This window comes from Camellia sinensis, chromosome 12 (genome assembly GCF_055761805.1).
Source record: "Camellia sinensis isolate YWXY chromosome 12, ASM5576180v1, whole genome shotgun sequence".
NCBI lineage: Eukaryota > Viridiplantae > Streptophyta > Magnoliopsida > Ericales > Theaceae > Camellia > Camellia sinensis.
Genome location: NC_138972.1, coordinates 52,411,492 through 52,431,962, shown reverse-complemented (window position 1 = coordinate 52,431,962; position 20,471 = coordinate 52,411,492). Strand labels below are relative to the sequence as shown.

Sequence of the window (20,471 nt, the reverse complement as noted above, 5' to 3'; positions counted from 1 at the left end):
AAATTTATTTTCAAAAACGATTTGCCGGATTTGGACTCTTTGATGATTCATCGGTCTTGCATTGCACTCTACAAGATTAGATACAGGACCGTGACATTGAGTCCTGAACTGTAGTGAGCCCAATGAACAAAACCGGGGGGGGGGGGATTTCCTCCCGGGACGTTCGGGGACGTCTACACTTACCAACTTGGGGGTGCTAGCAAATGATAGGATGGGCTTTTTGGTGTCAACATAGTTGGGATGATCTTGCTCATCGTGATACTTTTACATTCACCTCTCTTTATTGATGTATATTGTTTTGTACTTTGCTCTTTTATCAATAAAATATATATATATATATATATATATATAATTAATACAAAAAAAAGTTACAACAATAATGTGACAATATCATTATTATAAATAATGACATTTTCTGTGGTGTTTTATTTTAAAATGAATGGCTCATAATAAGCTATATCATTATATATGAATTTTTTATTTGTATAACATTACTCTAATTATATTTACAAAAAAAAAAAAAAAGAAGGTATGTGATCCATATTTATTTGAAGTATGGACATCCTCTTAAATTGTGCGTTAGGCAAGTAGGTTTTTTTATTTATTTATTTTTGTTTTTAGCAAATTTTTTTAGATTTTTTTAATTTTTTATTTCATATTTAGGTTTTACTAGATTAGACGGACCTATAAAAAAATTGAAAAAAATTTACTAAAGATGATGAAGTTGAATTTGAGGGGTTTGTGAGACCCACCACAGGTCTTGCTTTGATGATCTGAATCATTCGTTTTGTATTGATCTCCAGTTTTTTTTTCTTTTAGAAATAGAAAAATAAACAATATATTAAAAATAAAAAATAGAGTACAAGAACTACAAAAGGAAAAAATATATATTACAAACACAAAAAGTCTCAAAAAATATCGTAGTTTAAGAAGATCATAGATCTACTCGTAGATATGGTTTGGGCTCCAGCCTATGGATTGAAGGTCTGCCTCAAGCATAAAACCATACTCTCGCCGTCACCGAAGACGTCGTCTGCCTCCACCGTTGCTTAAACTCCACCATTGTCGCCGCTATACCAGAAGACTGAAACTCAAGAAATCCACAACATCAAAGAAACTATTCCCTTCGTTTGCTTTCTATATATATTATTCTAAAAAAAATAATAATAAATAAATAAAAATTAAGACAGTCAAATAATCGTAACATTTTATTTTATCATATTTGTTCCTCAAAAAATATATTATTTATTTTAGAAAATACACTTGTTGTCCATTTTTTCATGGACAAACACAATAAAATAAAATAAAATAAAAAATTATGATTATTGGATAGACCTAATTTTTTCTATGGATGATATACACGGATAACCGTAAGTACTGAACAGTTAACAGGATCTGTAGTGAGTCCCCAAAACCCTCCAAATTCTCTCAAATTCAAATTTAAATAAATAAACATAAATATAGGGACCCAGATTTTAGATCTTAGAATTGAGCCTAGAATGATATGTGTGATAGAAATTGAAAGTGTGTATCGTGAAGCTTATGTATAAAATAAATTTGAGTCACATATTGATGTTTCAGGATAATTTATGAGGAAAATTTTTGAACATGTAGTATTACGGTAAAAAAAATAAAAATAAAAAATTCAACCTTTATTTATATGTAGGATGATTCCCTCCAATCCATAATTTAGACTAAAGGGCGATTTTTAGGTCTGTGCAGTCCATCACAAGTTTCGTTTTGATGATTCGAACCGTTAATTGTGTAACACTAACGTATTTTATTCACAAAGAAATATTAAGTTAATCTGATAATCGTAACCTATTCAATTTATTATATTTGCAAAAAAAAAATGACAACAATTATATTTTTAAAAATAAATCATCTATTTTTGGTAACAAATGCAATTAAATTGAATATGTTATAATTATTGGATTAATTTAATTTTTTAATAAAATATATAAAATATCTGATAAAATGAATAATTCAGATCATCAAATTGAGATTCATAATTGACTCTGTGAATCGAAACAGTAAGGAACTGCCTCCTATGGAAGTGTTTGGAAAGTGTGGTTTGAATTAAAATAATCAATAAAAATAAAATAAAATAAAATAAAATAAAATAAAATATTATATTTAAAGTATAATTATTTTATTTTTTATCTTATAATCATCGAATTAACTATAACAAAAAATTATTATTATTCTAAACACTACTTTTTTAATCAGCCTAGAATAACTAAAAAAATATTAAAAGAAACTAACTGAAATAGTATATTCCAAACGGGTACCTAACAAATTAGCTGACATTATAAAAACAATTAGCTGACATCAAGCCAATAAAAAGACAAAACCTAAATGAAGCTCTATACGCGACGCGCACCTCTCGAGCTTGGGTCTTCTCATTTATTAGTGCCTATCACCCGTCCTACGTAGGAAATTATTATACATATTTATATTTATTTTAGATTTTTTTTTAATATATAAATTATATTTTTTAAAATTTTTTATAAAAATAATTTAACAATCTTATCATTAATTATAATATATGAGAGAAATTAAAAAAAAATACTACAATAACTATATACAAATTATATCTATAATTATTTATATAATAAAATTTTAAATGCTGATCAAGAAATTTTGACCAAATCAATAAATGCAGACATGTAAAAAGACATATAAATTAAAAAAAATTAATAAATACTGATCAAAAAATTTTGATCAAATCAATAAAAGTTTAATTTTTTTTTAAATAAAAAATTTTAAAAATTTAAATTAAAATATTAAAACTCTTTAGAGATTAAAAACCTTCTTTTACTTAATACACAACATAGATTTCCAATTTCTCACAACTTCATTTGCTCCATCATCATCAACTCCATCCACTTTTCTCACTACCTCATTTTTTTCTGTCTTCTTTTCTTTTCCTTTCCTTTCCCGGAAACGCCTCTCTCTCTCTCTCTCTCTCCATCTAGAAAACCCATGTCCGTACACACCATGAAAAGCTCTCCACATCCATATTCTTTATTTATGTAGAAGAAGAAGCACACCCTTTTCACCTCCCTCTCTCTCTCTCTCTCTCTCTCTCAAAAAAAAACATGGATAAACCACTCAGTGTTCACGAAAAGAAGGCAACCAAACAGACCAAAACCAAGAAAAAACCTGTCAAGGTTGTTTACATCTCCAACCCCATGAAAGTGCAGACTAGTGCCTCAGAGTTTAGGGCTTTGGTTCAAGAACTCACCGGCCAAGATTCTGTGATGCCGGAACACGGTAAATATTGTGAAAGCGACACTGTCACTAACAATCCAACGGTCCCAGATGGGATCAAGATCAGTGATGATGATGATCAAGCCCCAGAAGTCCCAACAATGGAACAAGAACAACCCCAGAGGTCTGATCCTGCATTTGAGCCGTACGATGATGTGTTCATGCCTCAGATGCTAGAGAACTTTTCTGGGTTTTTCTCACCAAACTACTTTTACGAATCTCCTTCCCCATGTTGATGTGTGATCAGAAGGCTAGATGCGCTGTAAAATTGGTAAGCTATTTAATTTGCTACTCTATGCCTAAGGTTTATTTTCTAAATTGTAATTAACTTATGTTTGTAATTTTCATTTTCCTATGTTTTTAATGAATTGAATAGTCTATTATGCCTTTTTATGTAAAAGTATTTCACACATGTCATTTCTACTTATGTTCTAGCTAGGGTTAAATTTTATTTTTTGAACTTTTTAATATTTCATCTGATGAGATTAAGAGAGGTAGTGATCATTTTTATGGTATGTGAGATTGAACTAAAAATGGGATGAAAAGGGTAAAATAACACTCTTTGGGGACCCAACTTTTTTTTTTTTTTTTTTGGTCTTAATTACAAAGACGAGTTTAACAAAGAGAGTCTCCTGAGAGATATGCCTTTAGGGCTTTAGGTTGTAACCAAACATGGCCTTGTTGAGGTAACCACGTTTCCTAGCAAGAAAATATCTGCCTAAAGCAGAATAAGTGGTGGAAATCAAATTCCACGTACTATGGAAATTATAATCTCAGATTTTCATATATCCATATTTTTTAATTAATTATTATTTAATATATTTTTCACGTTTTCTAATCCCTTAATATAATATTTTATTTATTTATTATTTAATATATTTTTCACGTTTTCTAATCCCTTAATATAATATTTTATTTATTTATATTTTTCATCAATTACTATTTTTTAAAATACCGCGTGTCTTTTATAAAATATCACGTGTCCGATTTCCAAAATTACTTTATAATTATCCCGTATACTATAGCATAAGATTCATGGAAATAGGAGATATTAAGCAAGGGTGTGTTTGGTAGTCTACCAAAAATGAAATTGTTTCCTCCATTTCCAACTTTCTATTGAATCATGTCATGACTTGAGATTATCGCATCTTGAAAATTTGGAAACACTATCCATGGACTTTTTAGAACAACTTTTTAGTTGTTATGACTTATGAGAACAAGCTGCATAGCACGTAATCATGGCTCATAACATATATATATCCCCCCCCCTCCTTCTCTCTCTGTTATATTTTTAGGAGATATTAATATGAGTGTATTTGTATGAAAATAATTATAGATCATTGAAAAACTTTATCAACATTAATTAAAGTCATAAGTTTTTCAATGATTCTGTGATTATTTTTTTTAAAATGCACTGGATTGTAGTTTTTCCTCTTCATTTTTTGGACAAATTACACCAACAATGCTTATTGTTTAGAACTCGTGTTCGTTTGACTTCTAATTTTTCAATTGCGACACATTTGATCTTGAATTTTAAATAAGGATAATTAAAAATATTATTGCTTAATTTCAAGAGTAAAATCATCAATTTGACAAAATATAAGTTAATTTGATAAAAATAAATGTCAAAAAATATTTTTAAATTTTAAAAAATTATTTCTACCCATAAAAAATAAAATTATGTAGAATTGATAAATCTTTTAAATTTTTATTTATTTATTTTATTTTATTTACTAAATTAATTTTTATGATGTGTTTGGATGATCATGTAATAGGTAGTTGTTAGAATTTTAATGTGTAATCGATATATTTAATATATGAAATCTTTTTAGTTTTGAATTTTTTGATTTAATAGATTGGTTTAATAATGATATCAAGTTGTCGTTATATTTGACTTTTGAAAAAATAAAAAGTAATTTAATGAAAATAAAAACAAACACCCATTACATGATCATCATCCAAACAAATAATAAAAATTAATGTGGTAAAATAAATAAATAAATGTCTAAAAGATATATCAGTTTTACGTAATTTTATCTTTAGTGTATAGAAATAATTTTTAAAATTGAACGAAAAAAAATTGATATTTATTTTTATCAAATTAGTTTATATTTTATTAAATTAACGATTTTGTCTTTGAAATTAAGTAATGGTATCTTCAATTGTCCTTATTTAGAACAAGATTTAAAATTAAAAATCAAATATATCACAATTGAAAAGCCAAAAATTAAAATGACCAAAGTCTCAAACTATAAAAACCGTTAGTGTAATTTATTTATTTTTTTAATTTGTAATTTTCTTTTTTTCCAAAACAAAACTTTTTTTTTTCCTTCAATGCACTAGACAATATTGTCTGTTGTATACATACAAAAGCTGCTTCACATAATCTTAGATATTAATTAGATATTTTCCTTGCCTACAGGGGATGAGAGGGAAGAACAAAAAGAATAATGATATAAAAAATAAAAAAACAAAAGGAAAAATTATAAAAGAAACCATATAGATTTCAAACTAAATGGCTTATCAAAATAACTTATTATTTTAAAATATCATGAATGTCTCAGAACATTTCCCACTCCCCCACTCTCTGTTTTATTTTTAGGAGATATTACATCTCAGTGTATTTGCATTAAAAATAATATGAAAATTTTTATATTAATAATTAAAATAATAAATTTTTCAATGATTTTGTAATTATTTTTCTGAAAATATACTGTATTGTAGTTTTTCCTTATTTTTATTTTTTATTTTCTTTTTTTTCCCAAAACAAAATTTTCATGTTCTTTATCTTTCTTTCTTTCGTTCTTTACATGCGCTAGGTAATGTTGTTTGTTGTATACATACAAAAGCTGCTTCCCATAATGTTAGATATTGTCCCTTGCCTACAGGGGTGATGAAGATCAGAGGGAAGAACAAAAAGAATAATGATATATAAATAAAAAAAGGGAAAAAAGAATTATAAAAGAAACCAAATAGTGTGTTTCGTTTCAATTTTTTGAATTTAATTTTCTGAAAATTGAATTTTTTTATTTTTGCTTATTTTTTTTGTTTTTAGTGAATATTTTAAAAAATCCATGCAATTTTTTTTCTTTTTTAGATGTACCTTACTTAGATGTATCTAAAAAGTAAAATATTTGTGAAAACATATTTTAAAAAATTAATAAATGCATAAAAATATAAATAAAAAATGTACTGAATTTTTATAATTTTTTTTATATTTTGTATTTAGTGAATTTTAAAAAACAAATTCACAAATATTGTACCTTTTAAGTAGATTTATGTTAAATGTCTCCAAAAATTTTTTTAAAAAAATACTTAAAATATTAAAAAAATTCAGTAAAAGTATAAAAATAAAATGAAAAACAAAAAAATAAAATTTTTTGAAAAAGAAATCAAAACCGACGGAGTGATTTCAAACTAAAAGACTTATCAAAATAACTTATTATTTTTAAAACGACAATGCTACGTAGCTCAAATTTTATGGCTCAAAAGTGGCTCAAATGGCCAAAACGACGTCGTTTTGAGTACAGAACAACATAAAAATGGCCAAAACGACGTCGTTTTGGCCATTTGAACTACTTTTGAGCCACAAAATTTGAGTTACGAGACATTTTCCTTTTTAGAAAGATCACGACTATAATGTTCTAGTAGAATTTTTTTGTATGAATTTTTGGTTTGTAATTTCGAAACAAAATATGAATTTATTTTCTACAGCACTCTTTCATTATTACATTGGAATTCTACATGCAGACAAAATGGATACTATTTTCGACTGTAAAATTAAAACATTTTTTAACTAGTTAGGTATGCCTATAGTTATGCTCTCTCCAGGGTTTATTATTAAAGCTTTTTAACCATTGATCCGAAGGCAATGAAAATGATTCTACTCAAGGATGGACCAAGGGGCTAAAAGGGACAATGTCACTTTAAAATTTTATTTTATATTAAAAATATAATTGTGTTAGTTATGAATAGTTTTAAATTATATAACCTTTTATTGGACCAACTTATCTCTATCTCTATTTTTCTTTATTCTTGTTCTCTTTTCTCTTTTTGTTCTTCTTTTGTTTCAATTTTTAATTTTCTTGTTATTTTGGTTTTCCTTTCAATTCCATCTCCGTTTTCAGTTTCTTTTTTTTATCTCACTATCTACTTTAAAACTTTTTCTTTTTTCTTTAATTCTTTTTCATCTGATTTCTCTATTTTGATTCCCTTTTACTTCTTCTCCATCTTCATCAGCTCTTGAAGAATTGAACACTCGATTTAAGGAAGGATGTGATGAATTCAATTTTCTGAAAATTAGTTTTTTATTTTTTGTGATTTTGTTTAGTATTTTAAGTAATTTTTTTACTTTTTAGATGCGCTTAATTTAGATATACCTAAAAAGTAAAATGGTTGTAAAAAAAATATTTAAAAAAATAATAAACACATAAAACACGAAAATGTATTGAATTATCCTTTTTTTTGTGTATTTTTGGTATTTAGTGAATTTTTTAAATATTTTTTCACATATATTATAATTTTTAATTGTATTTATATTACGTGTATCTAAAAAGTAAGAAATTTGCTTAAAATATTTTTTTAAATTCACTAAAAATTAAAAAAAAAAATCAATTTTTCAGAAAATTACACCCAAACAATAGTTCTTAACTTTGCTTCAGATCCAATGGATGGTTATAGTTATTTCAAAATTGAAGATATTTGCAAGCTTGTAAATAATTTCTTTCCCAATCACCTCACAAAGTAAAAAAATTGCATTAAAAATTTTAATTGCAAAATTATTAGATTGATGTTCTTAAACATCTTAAAGTTTCAAAAGTTACCAATAATTTAAGAATTGTGCCAAGGGCTGGTGAAAATAAGATGTAGGGTAATTTTTTAGCTAGTTACCTGGTTGGTGCATATCTTATACTGTATTTTGATCATATTTTTGTAACTATATGCATTGAATAAAAAAAATCGAAGAAGTAATATTTTTTTCATTTTTTATTGACAGAAATTAATACTGTATTTTCATGTTTGTTACAAAATTTTTATTTATTTATACGTTGGTCCCTCAAGTTTAAAATCCTGCTGAAGTCCCTAATTCTACTTGCTTTTGTTATGAGAGAGGCAGAGCAAAGGCCAACATGCATATAAAGAAAGAGAGAGTTTGGTTTGGCAAAAGCCAACGTGCATCCATTGCTTAGAACATTTTTTGTTCTTTTTTTTTTTTTTTTTTTTGGGGGGGGGGGGGGTGGTTCTGTTTCTTTTCTTTCTTTTTCCTTTTTTTTCATTTTTAATTCATTTTCTTTTTTCTACACATGGCTTCTTGACTTAAGATGATTTAGAATGTTTTAAATAAGTATATTTTTTGACTTTTATAAAAATATATATATATATATATAGAAAAGTAGAGAAAGATGATAGAAAAGTAGAGAGGAGATATTAATAGATGTTGATTGATGTGACCTAAATAAGTATATGCATGCAAAAAAAAGTGCACTTTTTTAGTACATACCAAACACCTACTTAATCTCGGATATAGTCCATTGATAATAGAGGATATAATGCCCTCGCTTGGCATAACCTAAACGGGGACTTTTTGGCTAAAACAATTACAAAAAGATAAAATAAGTTTTTAAGCCCAATAAGACAAAATATCACTTCTAAACCATAATCATTTCATTTTATTTTTTTTCTCACAAAAATTAAAAAAACCAAAAAGCCTATCCCAAAGAGGCTCTTTAGCCTCACGGCTAAAATAATTAAAAAGTTAAAAAGCCAATCCACATCGCAAATCAACCCAATAAATAGTAAAATTTCCCTTTTCTCTCTATTAACTTAAACTTATAATGAGTTAGTGGTTAACAATACAAATATCTCAAAGGTGAAGATAATTGAGTTGGGATGGAAAAAAATAATAATAGAATAACAATACAAAAGATATTTGAAAAAAAGATATAAAAACCTTGAAAATTATACAGAAAAGCTATACAATATCCATTCGTTTGAAGTTAAAGCGTCTACCAAAATCATTTTATCATTTGGAAATGTCTATTTTTAACATAAATATAGTGGTCCTATAATTTAAATTAATAATTATTACTTTAAAGTACTTTTGGATGCCTATCCAGAAGTAGTGGGTTATAGTTTAAACCAATAATTATTACTTTAAACTTTTTTTTTTTTTGTTTTATGTGGATCTTAAAATAGTGGGTCTTATAGTTTAAACTGCTAATTATTACTTTGAAATATCGTTAGAATTTGCTTCAGAAGTATTGAATAATTTCTCTAGAGCTATTAAAAAACAACAAATTAATAAATGTCAACCTATAAATAAAATACAACATTATTCCAAAAATGTTGAGTAATTTCTCTGCCAGTGGACATGACTTTGTTACAACAGGTGTGTGCATGAGAGAAACAGAGAGACAGAGAGAGGGGGGGCCTGTTGCAAAGGCCAACCTGCTTGTATATTATATCCATAGAGAGAAAGAGAGAGAGATGCAAGCATGGGTGTCCCACCCCTTGGTCTCTGCCACAGCTAAAATGCATGCATGCATGCATTGATTGTATAGCTCAGAGAAAATGCAGTATCAATTTCAAGCAGCCGTAACAGTTTTGCTAAGGTTAAAAATCCTTCAACACTTATATGGGTTTGGTTAAAAGATTTGAGGGGATTTAGAAAGAGAAACAGAAAAGGAAAACGTGTGTGAAATTAAGAGAAATATAAATATATTTTATTCACATTTCACTTATTTTTTTCATTTTTCTTTCTAAATCGCTTCTCAAATCTCCCAATCAAAAATAGCATTACCGTCACCCAAATATAGGAATAAGGCATATACTCATCACATTTTGCAATTTTCCTTTATTTTGTATGCTCTCCAAAACTCTCATTGATTGCACATTAGAAAATTTTGGTGAAATATAAACCACAAGATATAATTAAAACAAAATGGGAAAATCCGGTTGAGATCTTGATGTTTTACTGTGATTTTTTTGCACCCTCCTATTTGTTGATGTACTTTATCATACTTTGTATGTTTTGTTATCCATAAAGCTTTCTTTTTGGCTGATAGAACAAAATTAAATTAAAAATTTGAGCTCAATGGGAGACCTTATTACATGGGCCCCAAGATTACGACAAGATATACGATCAAAATTTTGGTGTAGACTAATGTGACAATTTATGGTTGTTTCAACTTATACTAAAACATCCATTTTATAATTTGAAAATGTTTGCACAATGTTTGTGTGAAATTATTCAGTGCTCTTAGTGTAATATTTCATTTCATTTACATATTGATATCTAATATATTGTCGCCTAAAACTCCAACACAAGAATGATAGATCCTATAATTTAAACCAATAATTATTACTTTGGAATACGGACAAGAGAAGGGTGTTGTCACAGCATCCCGTTATGACGGCCTAGTTGAGGTTTGTATCGATTTTATTTTGATAATTTGTACTGTTCATATTATAGGGTTTATCGAGTCTATTATCCATAAAAAATGAAGTTACTCGGACATATATAACCCCATGATCGAATCATAATTTTTTTAGATAAATTATCAAAAATATGGTAACCGTTTATTTTTTTTAAACATAAATGTGGTCTTGTTACAGGCTACAAAAGTCTAATTGACTTAATTTTTCTTATGAATGATCTATTCGACGAACCCTATAATATGATCAGTTCTAATTATCATAATAGATTTGAAAAACCTTCCCACGATATCACAACACGGTGCTGTGCCAGGTTCATCTGAAAGTTCACTTAAAAAAAAACACTTATGATGCTTGCTATTTCATTGAAGTGCAATGTCTTGTGTTGTGGGGCTACACTTACAACATTATACATGCAATTAACAGTAAGAGCAGATGCAAATATGCAAAATTACAAAGAAGCTGAATTTAAAACAATATATAAACAGAACAATGGATCAGAATTAATGATTTTGTAATAATAATTCAACATTCTGATTTAAAAATTGAAGCAAATTGAGGTCATTTTAAATTGTCTGGTTTAAAAAACATACACAGTATTTTGATGCCATTTTACTTTAGTTATAAACTTTAACCATTAGATATGTACATTATTTGATGTATCTTGTTGTCACTAAGAATTGGACTTCTCTCTCGCCTCACTTGTTCTTCTTGGTGAATGATTTCATTTACAATCTCAATCAGATTCGTTCTTGTTTCAAAGTGGTGCCATGAAGTAGGTCAAAAGCAAAGGAGATGTGGTGTGGAGCTGCTTCTTGCTTGCAGCTGCAAGGATTTGTTTGGGTTATTATTGCCCTGTTTTTGCTTGTAATTGGGTGCTGTTTCGTGTGCTGTCTGTTATTTTTGTGTTTCTGGTTGATTTCTCATCAATCTTGTTGTGATGCTTGCATATTATTGCGCTTATTCTTCGGTGTCAATGTAATTGAAACCGATTTGTCTTGATGCTTGTCGCACCTTTCCACTTTTTCTTTTTATTGATGTATCATCCTCTTGTAAGTTTGATTTCATCAATAATTTTTTTTTTTTTTTTGTCGTTTAAAAAAAAATTTGATTTATAATGTATCGATAATAACAAGTATTATTGAAGACAATTGTAAAATTAAGTAGAGTAAATATCATTTTTCCTCTCCAAACTATCACACGTTTTTCACGTTAACTCCCGTACTTCAATTTATTTCAATTTAGTACCTAAACTTTTCATAAATTGATCAATTAGACCCCTGCCGTCACCTTCCGTCTACAATTAGATGGAATGTGCTGACGTGACATTTAAAATTTCATTTTACTCCCAAATTAAATCAATTTGCCCCACAAACTATACTTTAAAAATCAATTTGTCCCTCACATCAGCACATTTCGTCCAATTGTGGGCGGAAGGTGACGACAAGGGTCTAATTGATCAATTTGTGAAAAATTCAGGTACTAAATTAAAATAAATCGAAATATAGGAGTCAACGTGAAAAACGCGTGATAGTTTGGGGATAATGATATTTACTCAATTAAATATATATATATATATATATTGTGTTAAAAACAATAGCATCAATGTGTTCAAAACTTGTTTTTTTAATTTATGATTTAAGAATTAGTGTTAACCTTGTGAATGATCCCATCAACAAATATTACCCCGAACATGTCTTTATCAGTTAACATGATATTGTTTGGTAATGTTTGGCATCTTCTCTGATGAGGAGTGCCTCATGGAAAAAGTATAAACTTTCTACTTTACTTTATATTCCCCATAAGGAAAAATATCTTGTACAATGCACATCATATCTAATTTTACATAAAATTATATAAATTTTTACAAATTTATATAAGTAATCTCATAAAAATATATAAGTTGAATATAAATTCATGTAATCATGTAAATTTTTACGAAACTTACATAAATTTACATTCAACTTATTTAATTTTGTGTAGAGTTACATACGATGTGTATTATACACTGTAACATTTTCCATTTCATAATTTTTATTTTACTGATAAAAGAAAAGTAGCTTTTGATAACATTTGGTTTACACTGTTGCTTTTAAAATTGAATTATTTATTTTTCATATTTTTTTATTCTCAGTGAATTTTTTAATATTTTATGTAATTTGTTTTTTATTTTTTAGATATACCTAATCTACGTACACTTAAAAATATAATATTTGTAAAAAAAAAATTTTAAAAATTCACCAAATATAAAAAAATATAAAAATTTAGTACATTTTCATATTTTGTACAAATTTTATACTTTTTAAGTATATCAAGATTGAGTAGATTTAAGAAGTTAAAAAAAATGATTAAATATTTTTAAAAATCACTAAAAATATAAATTGAAAACTCAAAAAACTATTCTTAAACAGTCAAAAGTGATTTTCTATTTTTTGTGTATAGAACATTGAAAATTTATTTTCTTATTATGTTTTAATATGTTTGATACATATGTTTCAAAACAAATAAAATTTAAATCAAAATTTAAAAATAAAAGAAAAATTTGATGAATTATTGGAAGGGTGGAGTGGCAACAAGCATTGGCCGACAGTGTCAGGGGAGGAGGTTGTTGAGAATGGTGATTATAACATATGAAGAATTTGCAACTATAATAGCTATGACTTTTCTTTCTTTTTTTTTATCGACAAAAATAACTTTATTATTCTCCATGTAAAAGAAAATAATACAAAAGTACTTTTGTTCAATCATAACAAAAACTCCCCCTGCCTTTCAAAAAAAAAAAATTAAAAAAAGAGGAGGAACAAAACTCGGAGGATAAAAAGCTGAAAGAGCACGATACAAATTCTACGGATAGCAATTTTGAAAAAATTTAAAATTTCCCTTATGAAGTAAAAAAATGATTTGAGAGTTGGTAGGGAAAGAATAAAAGATAGGTAAAATGTGTACGAGATATCCTAAATTAAGACACCAACTGAAATGCATAAATAAAGAAAGGATTGGGATTTTTTTCAATCTGTGATCGGATTGGAAAATATTGTTGGGTTCGTGAGGTCTCATTATAGGTCTCGTTTCGATAATTCGAACCGTTCAATTTATAGAACTTGTCGAGTATTATATGTTTGTAAAAAATCACGTTAATTGGATATCGATAACTATTTCATTGGATCAGATTTTTGTCAATCGTTTATTTTTTCATCATTTATTTTTTTTATACAAAACTGATTTGATCACCTAACTATCGATATCCGATCAATGTGAATTTTTACAATATGTATAGTACTCAACGAGTTCTACACATTGAACGGTTCAAATTATCGAAACGAGACTCGTGATAGATCCCTACAAACCCAATAATATCCCCTCCAATCATATCACGGACGGGAGAGAAACCAATCCCATAAATAAATAAAACATAAATAGGAGCACATCTTGTACAATTGATTTTCATAATTTAATTTCGTTATACTATCAATTTGTTGGAGCTGAACAGTTAATGGTCATTTCAAAGGTTGCCTCAATGGATAACAAGATGTGCTTTGACTATGGTGTCCAAATGAAATTTGTGTGACAGTATTTCAACTTTAGTTTGTTTGTAATTTAGTAAAGATGCTAGTTAGGTTTTGTCTCTTTCTTCATACTTTCTATGTTTCATTTTCCGAAATCTTGGCATGTTTTTAAAAATAAATCAGACAAAATGTGGAAAGTAGGGGCACTGCTCATTTTGTTGTCACATGAAAATAAAGTTTTCTCTATGGTAGATAAATTATAAACCTAAGTATATTCGTCCTGTATTAAGACCTCGTTTGAAATAGGTTATTTTAATAATTTTTTAATTAAAATATGAGATAAAAAAAATGTTAATATATTTTAAATGATTTTTAGATTTTTTATAAAAATATGTGTAAAAAGTAGAAAAAAAAATTAATCTTGAACTTTTTAATTTTTTTAATAACTTTTTAACTTTTAGATTAAAACTGTTACATGTCAAACGAGACTTAGGTACCAATATAGTTGAAATGTAATGTATAGATAATGATGTAATTTTTCTCAAGCTGTTGTAAATTCTCCCTTCTCTTTTAATAAAATTCTTTCTTTTCAAATAATAAAAAAATAAAAAATAAAAAAATTAAACATGATGAATACTAAACCACGTAGCCATCTAACTAGGCAAGTGTTTTTGCGTGTGTTGTAAGGCAAATCTAAATGAGTTTAAATGATCATATGACATTGACCTGAAAATTGGCTAGTGTGAGATTATGGGGAGCTCCATCGGCAAGACAGAAACAATCTAAACTCCCAATTAAAGATCTTAAATAAATGTTCAGTGATAGATACAACGACAATTAAAATGTTTACTTACAAGTAATGACACGAGGGCCGGCACTGAAAGCAGGCAAGAGAGGCTTACGCCTTGTGTCTCTAAATTTGGGCTAAAAATAAGGGTCTCCAAATATAATTTTGTGTTTTAGATATTAAAAAAAAAAAAAAAAAAAAAAAAAAAAAAAAAAAAACTCAAATACTATAAGTCCAATTAAACATGAGGCCCCAAAAAAAGCAAGAAGATTAGATTTTTATTTTTTTTAAGTACTTGTAATGATTGTTTCCTATCTTAATATATAAAAGTAAATTGTTATTTATAATTTTAATGATTATATATGCAAGTAAATTTTTTTGTGACTACAAACAAATAAAAAAGTTGAAACTTATCGTTTTATCCATAAATTTTTTTTTTTTCAATATAGGAGAGCCTCATTTTCGAAATGTCACATTGGGCCCCATAAATCTCAGGACCGGCCCTAAATGACACTTGAAAAGAGTGTAATACTAGTAATTCACTAATCGACCAATATAAACATACAAGAATTGAAAATTTACATTTCAATCATGTAATGGAAAGGATTGAAATTTATTTATATGATGATTTGAAGTAATTTTGTATTTGGACATTTATGGTATTTTGGGATTTCTAACCCTCAGCAACTTTGTAGTGAGCTTTCAGCGATTTTCATATTTTATATGCATTTGTAGAAAAATTTATTTAGTTTGCTTGGTTCCATTTTTTTAAAAATAGTTTTCAAAAAAATTTATTTTCTTATTTTTTGTATTTTTTTGTTTTTACTGAATTTTTTTAATATTTTAAGCAATTTTTTTTTTACTTTTTGGACATATCTAACATAAATATACTAAAAAGTAAAAAAATTGTGAAAAAATCTTTTAAAAATTCACTAAATACCAAAAATATATTTAAAAAAATACGAGAATTCAATGCATTTTTTATATTTTTATGTATTTATTAATTTTTTAAAATAATTTTTCACAATTTTTTTACTTATTAGATACATTTAAGTAATGTGCATCTAAAAAAATAAAAAAAAAAATTGTTTAAAATTTTAAAAATATTCACTAAAAATAAAAAAACAAGAAAATCAAAAAACTCAGGTTTTAAAAAACTTAATCCAAAAAACTCAAACCAAACACACTGATTGATTTTTTTTTTTTTTTTTTGAGTAAAAAGAAATGAAAGGAAAATAATGCCAGTTGTCCCTGAAATTTTTCATTTTTTTGTTCTTAACTTTTTAATTGTAATATATTTAATTTTAAATTTTAAAATTTGTGTCGAATGAGAATAATCAATGATGATTGTCTTGTTTTTTTAAGGGAAATTCTGCACATGCACTACATGTAACCATTTTCTAAGGGTAAAAGCATCTCTAATGACAAATGTCATAATAGCATTGTCATTGTTATAATTTGGTAATAAATAGTAAAAAATTGTAGAATTATAGCATTGTCAGTTTCTATATTTGGTTCTGCAAAAATAGCGATTTTGCAAAAATTTATCTGTTTTTTTTAGTGGGGATGAGAGAGGGAGGTTTTGGGAGCTATTGGCACATATGGCAATTGCTAAAGCTTATGTCAAATTTGACGCACGTTTTGGCATTTGCCAAATTTGGCAGCTGACTATTGGAGTACTACTTTTCTTCTCAAGTGTCAAATTATAATTATAGCAGCTCCAATGACAAATCATTGGAGATGCTCTAATATTTGATAATCCATTTTAAATGATTTTTTTTATTATTCTATATTTTTTTTGAGATTTATCCATTCAAAATTATAGAAGAGGATTTCAAGCGCTTACTTTTTGAAAAAACGTTGTTTCGCTATTTTGATTAATCGAAAAATCAATCTATTATCAAAGATGATTTCGAGTGCTTGCCTTTTGAAAAAATGTTGTTTCGCTATTTTGACTAACTGAAAATCAATCTATTTATTTCAAAAAAAAAAAACTAATAAATTGATTTTTTCAGTAAATCAAAATAGCACAATATTATTTTTTTCAAAAAGAGAGCACTCGAAATCGTCTTCAACAATTTTAGATTAATAGGTCTGAAAAAAAATACATAGAATAAATTTTTTTTTTGCACAAAATAGATTATCAAGCATAAAGTTATAACTTATTGAAGTTTTAACATTTTTTTGTTTTTGTTTTTGTTTTTGTTTTTGTTTTTTTTTTTTCTAGTACAAATAGCTATATGTTCAAAACCAAGGGGCTCTAACCTAATTGGCTAGTGTGAGGACGTATATTTGGGGTCGTGTCATGTGGCCGAGGTGCGACGTGGACGAGCCTATTTACGGAGGTGATTGTGATATTGTCAAGGTATGGTGCGGTAATACCGGAATCAAAGATATTCAGATTGAGGACAAGAGTCCTAGATAAGTTGAGGCACTTAGTTCGGATAGAGATGATGCTCTTTGTTAGGATCATTCTTATTTAACTAAGAGTCCAAGATAAGTGTTGTGTTCGAGTCTTATGAAGTAAGACTTCTAAGGGACGAGGGTACTTATTATTATAAAAGTGAAGCATCCCTATGGATCTAAGATATTCTTTTTTACTGTGCTTTGTTCATTTGATTAAATATTTTTGAGAGATAAGTGACTGACTTGATCATTGGAGTGCTCCTGGATGGACGAGCCATCGCGGTATTCTTACCGTCTTATGTGCAAGTGTTTGGTTTAATCTATTCTACTACGTGCTCTCCAACTAAGTTCCATGTTTGGTTGTAAGGTAAAAAATCAACACTCACAACTAGCCATTTAGCCACGAAGTCTCTCTTAAGAGGGTGGTCTTGGGTTCCACTCATAGAAGTGGAAGAGGAGGTCAAGATTTTCTTGTAAGATGTATGGATGTGAGTTTCAACTACCCAATATGGTAATCTAATAAGTAATCACGAACTTTCGTCGAAAAAAAATAAAAAAATCAAATCAAATCAAATCATTTGTACACCTTCAGATAGTTACATGTTCATATCGTTTATAGTGTTTAAACTTCAATAAGTCATAACTTTAGACTCGTCATCCTTTGATTCCATGTATTTTTTTCGGAATTGAGCACTTACTTTTTGGGAAAAAAATGATGCTTTGTTAATTTGATTAACTCGCTAGTTTATTTTGGATGATTTTTTTTTTTTTATTTCATATAATTTTTTAAGATTGAGCACTTACTTTATGAAAAAAATATTATTTTGTTATTTTGATTAATCCAAAAATTAATCTATTAATAAAAAAAATTCATATTCAATATTGATCTTATTTGAAAGATTTCGAAAATATAAATCAAATATATCAATTTTGTTAAAAACGAATTTATAGAACTCAAATTATGAGATTTTAAAAGCATACAAACACGCAAGGGTAAATCTGTTTAATAGAAAATACAAGTTGTTCTTCCGGCCTAAGGTTGGTGTTGTGTCTTATAGTGAGTTTGTGAGGGCGTGTCCCAAATTTATTTTGATGATCTGAACCGTTCATAATGTAGGATTCGTTGAATAAATTATCCATGAAAAATTCAAGTTAAACAGACATCTGTAACCCACAATAAGAACATGTTTATGTTTAGAAAAAATAAACGGTTAGTATGATTTTGATAATTTCTTAAAGTTATTATTCAACTTGATCATGAGGTTATACTTGTCTAATTAATTTTATTTTTTATATGGAAGATACACTCAATGTATCCTATAATATAAATTACTTAGATCATCAAATATAGTCAGAATAAACCTCACGGGGTGTGACAGCAGGGGTGGTGTCATAGCACCCACCCAAGTTTGGTTGATCTTAGCTCCCTACAATGAGTTTTGAACAATCATTTAAATAATTTTTATTTATAAAGTGATTATATATTACTAGTATGTTGAAAAAATAGTATTTTGTGATTATATAATTAATAAAAATTTTAAAAATTGTAATTCTAAATCAAACTAAACTGCATTTTATTGGTTGGATCTTCCAAATTTTTTAAAATATAATTTGATTTCAAATTTTTATAAAATCATAACTAATAATGTAGTTTTACATTTATTCTTAAATCAAACCAAATCATATCAAATCAAATCGTGTTCTTCACTACAAAGTTTTGACTCAAATTCACAGTGAAAACATACTGTAAGGTAAGAAAAGTCATTAAGCAAGCTTGAGACATTTCGTAGCAATACTTTTACTAATTACCAAGTATCATGTTCTATATCATTATTCTTTATGTTGTGTTTGGTTGAGCGATTTAAAAAAAAAAATGAAAATAGTAGGTGAAATATGAATAAAATATACTTACATTTTACCTAATTTCACACATTTTTTTCTTTTTCCTTTCCAAATCCTTCTCTAAATTCACCAACTAAACACAACATTAATCTCCTAACATCATAGGTAAAACTCATTTTCTCGATCAATTAAAATGTTTCTCAAACACCACCTAACTAATGGCTAGGACCACCAATTAAGTAATGGTAAGGTGGAGCCGTCGTACTCATGGGGACAGGATGGGGCTTCTAACAATGGGAACCGCACATTTGGTGAAAATATCAGCAATAAAGAGGAAGGTACTCATGTTTAAAATGTAAGGTGGTTATTCAATATGAATGAAGGAGTGAGTGAGTGAGTGAGTGTTTGCCTAGAACTAGTACGGTGGTTAGATAAACCAATCAAGTTCTTGTGGCTGCTAACTAGGCTCCAATCTTCAAACCCAAAGGTGGAATCTAATTAGGATATGTGGGCCTCATCTTCCGCACTCCATCCCCACTACCCACCACCATATTTGGATATTTTGAGAAAAAAGCTTTGTTACTATAAATGGATGACAAACAAATAAAATAATAAAAACCAAAAATAAAAATTAGGTGGGTTTTCATGGACAATTCTTATATTGGATTGAGTTTTGACATGTTTAAATTTAGAGTTGAGAGATTGTAAGGGGCTTGTGAAATTCACTGCAGTGACCATGGTATTTGGTTAAGTAATTGTTTTTTTGTGCCGTAAGTTTTCGAGTTTAACTTTTATAGACAGGAGTTTAATATCTTTGTGGTAGTATTTATTTATCCCAATTATAAAGGTATTATATGTAATTAATTAGTAGTGATTGTTGAACTGGGTTTGGTAGGCTTGGTTTATTGATTGGGTTAAGATTTGTTGACTTTCTAGCTATTATGAGTTATTAGTCAGTTTGATGATACATATATTTTTCATATTTATATTACTCTCCAATCGATTGGGAAACAAAATCACTATAGTCCCATTTCGATAATTCGAATTTTCATTATATAAGACCATCTGTGTATCATCTAAAAAAAAAAAAATTAAATTGACTTGATTAACATAATTTTTTTCATTTTATTACGTTAGTCATAAAAAACAATAAATGATTTATTTCTTTAGAATTTTTCAAATTCATGTTGCATCTAACAAATCCGAATAATATCTTTCAGTCG

General features: G+C 27.5%; 1 protein-coding gene across 1 annotated transcript; it reads left to right on the top strand.

Annotated features, from left to right (window-relative positions):
• Window positions 1–3,101: 3,101 nt before the first annotated feature.
• LOC114323424 (sigma factor binding protein 1, chloroplastic) lies at window positions 3,102–3,509 on the top strand. Its single transcript, XM_028271024.1, has one exon. It carries the CDS (start codon window positions 3,102–3,104, stop codon window positions 3,507–3,509), a length of 408 nt encoding a protein of 135 aa, XP_028126825.1.
• The last annotated feature ends 16,962 nt before the right edge of the window (window positions 3,510–20,471 follow it).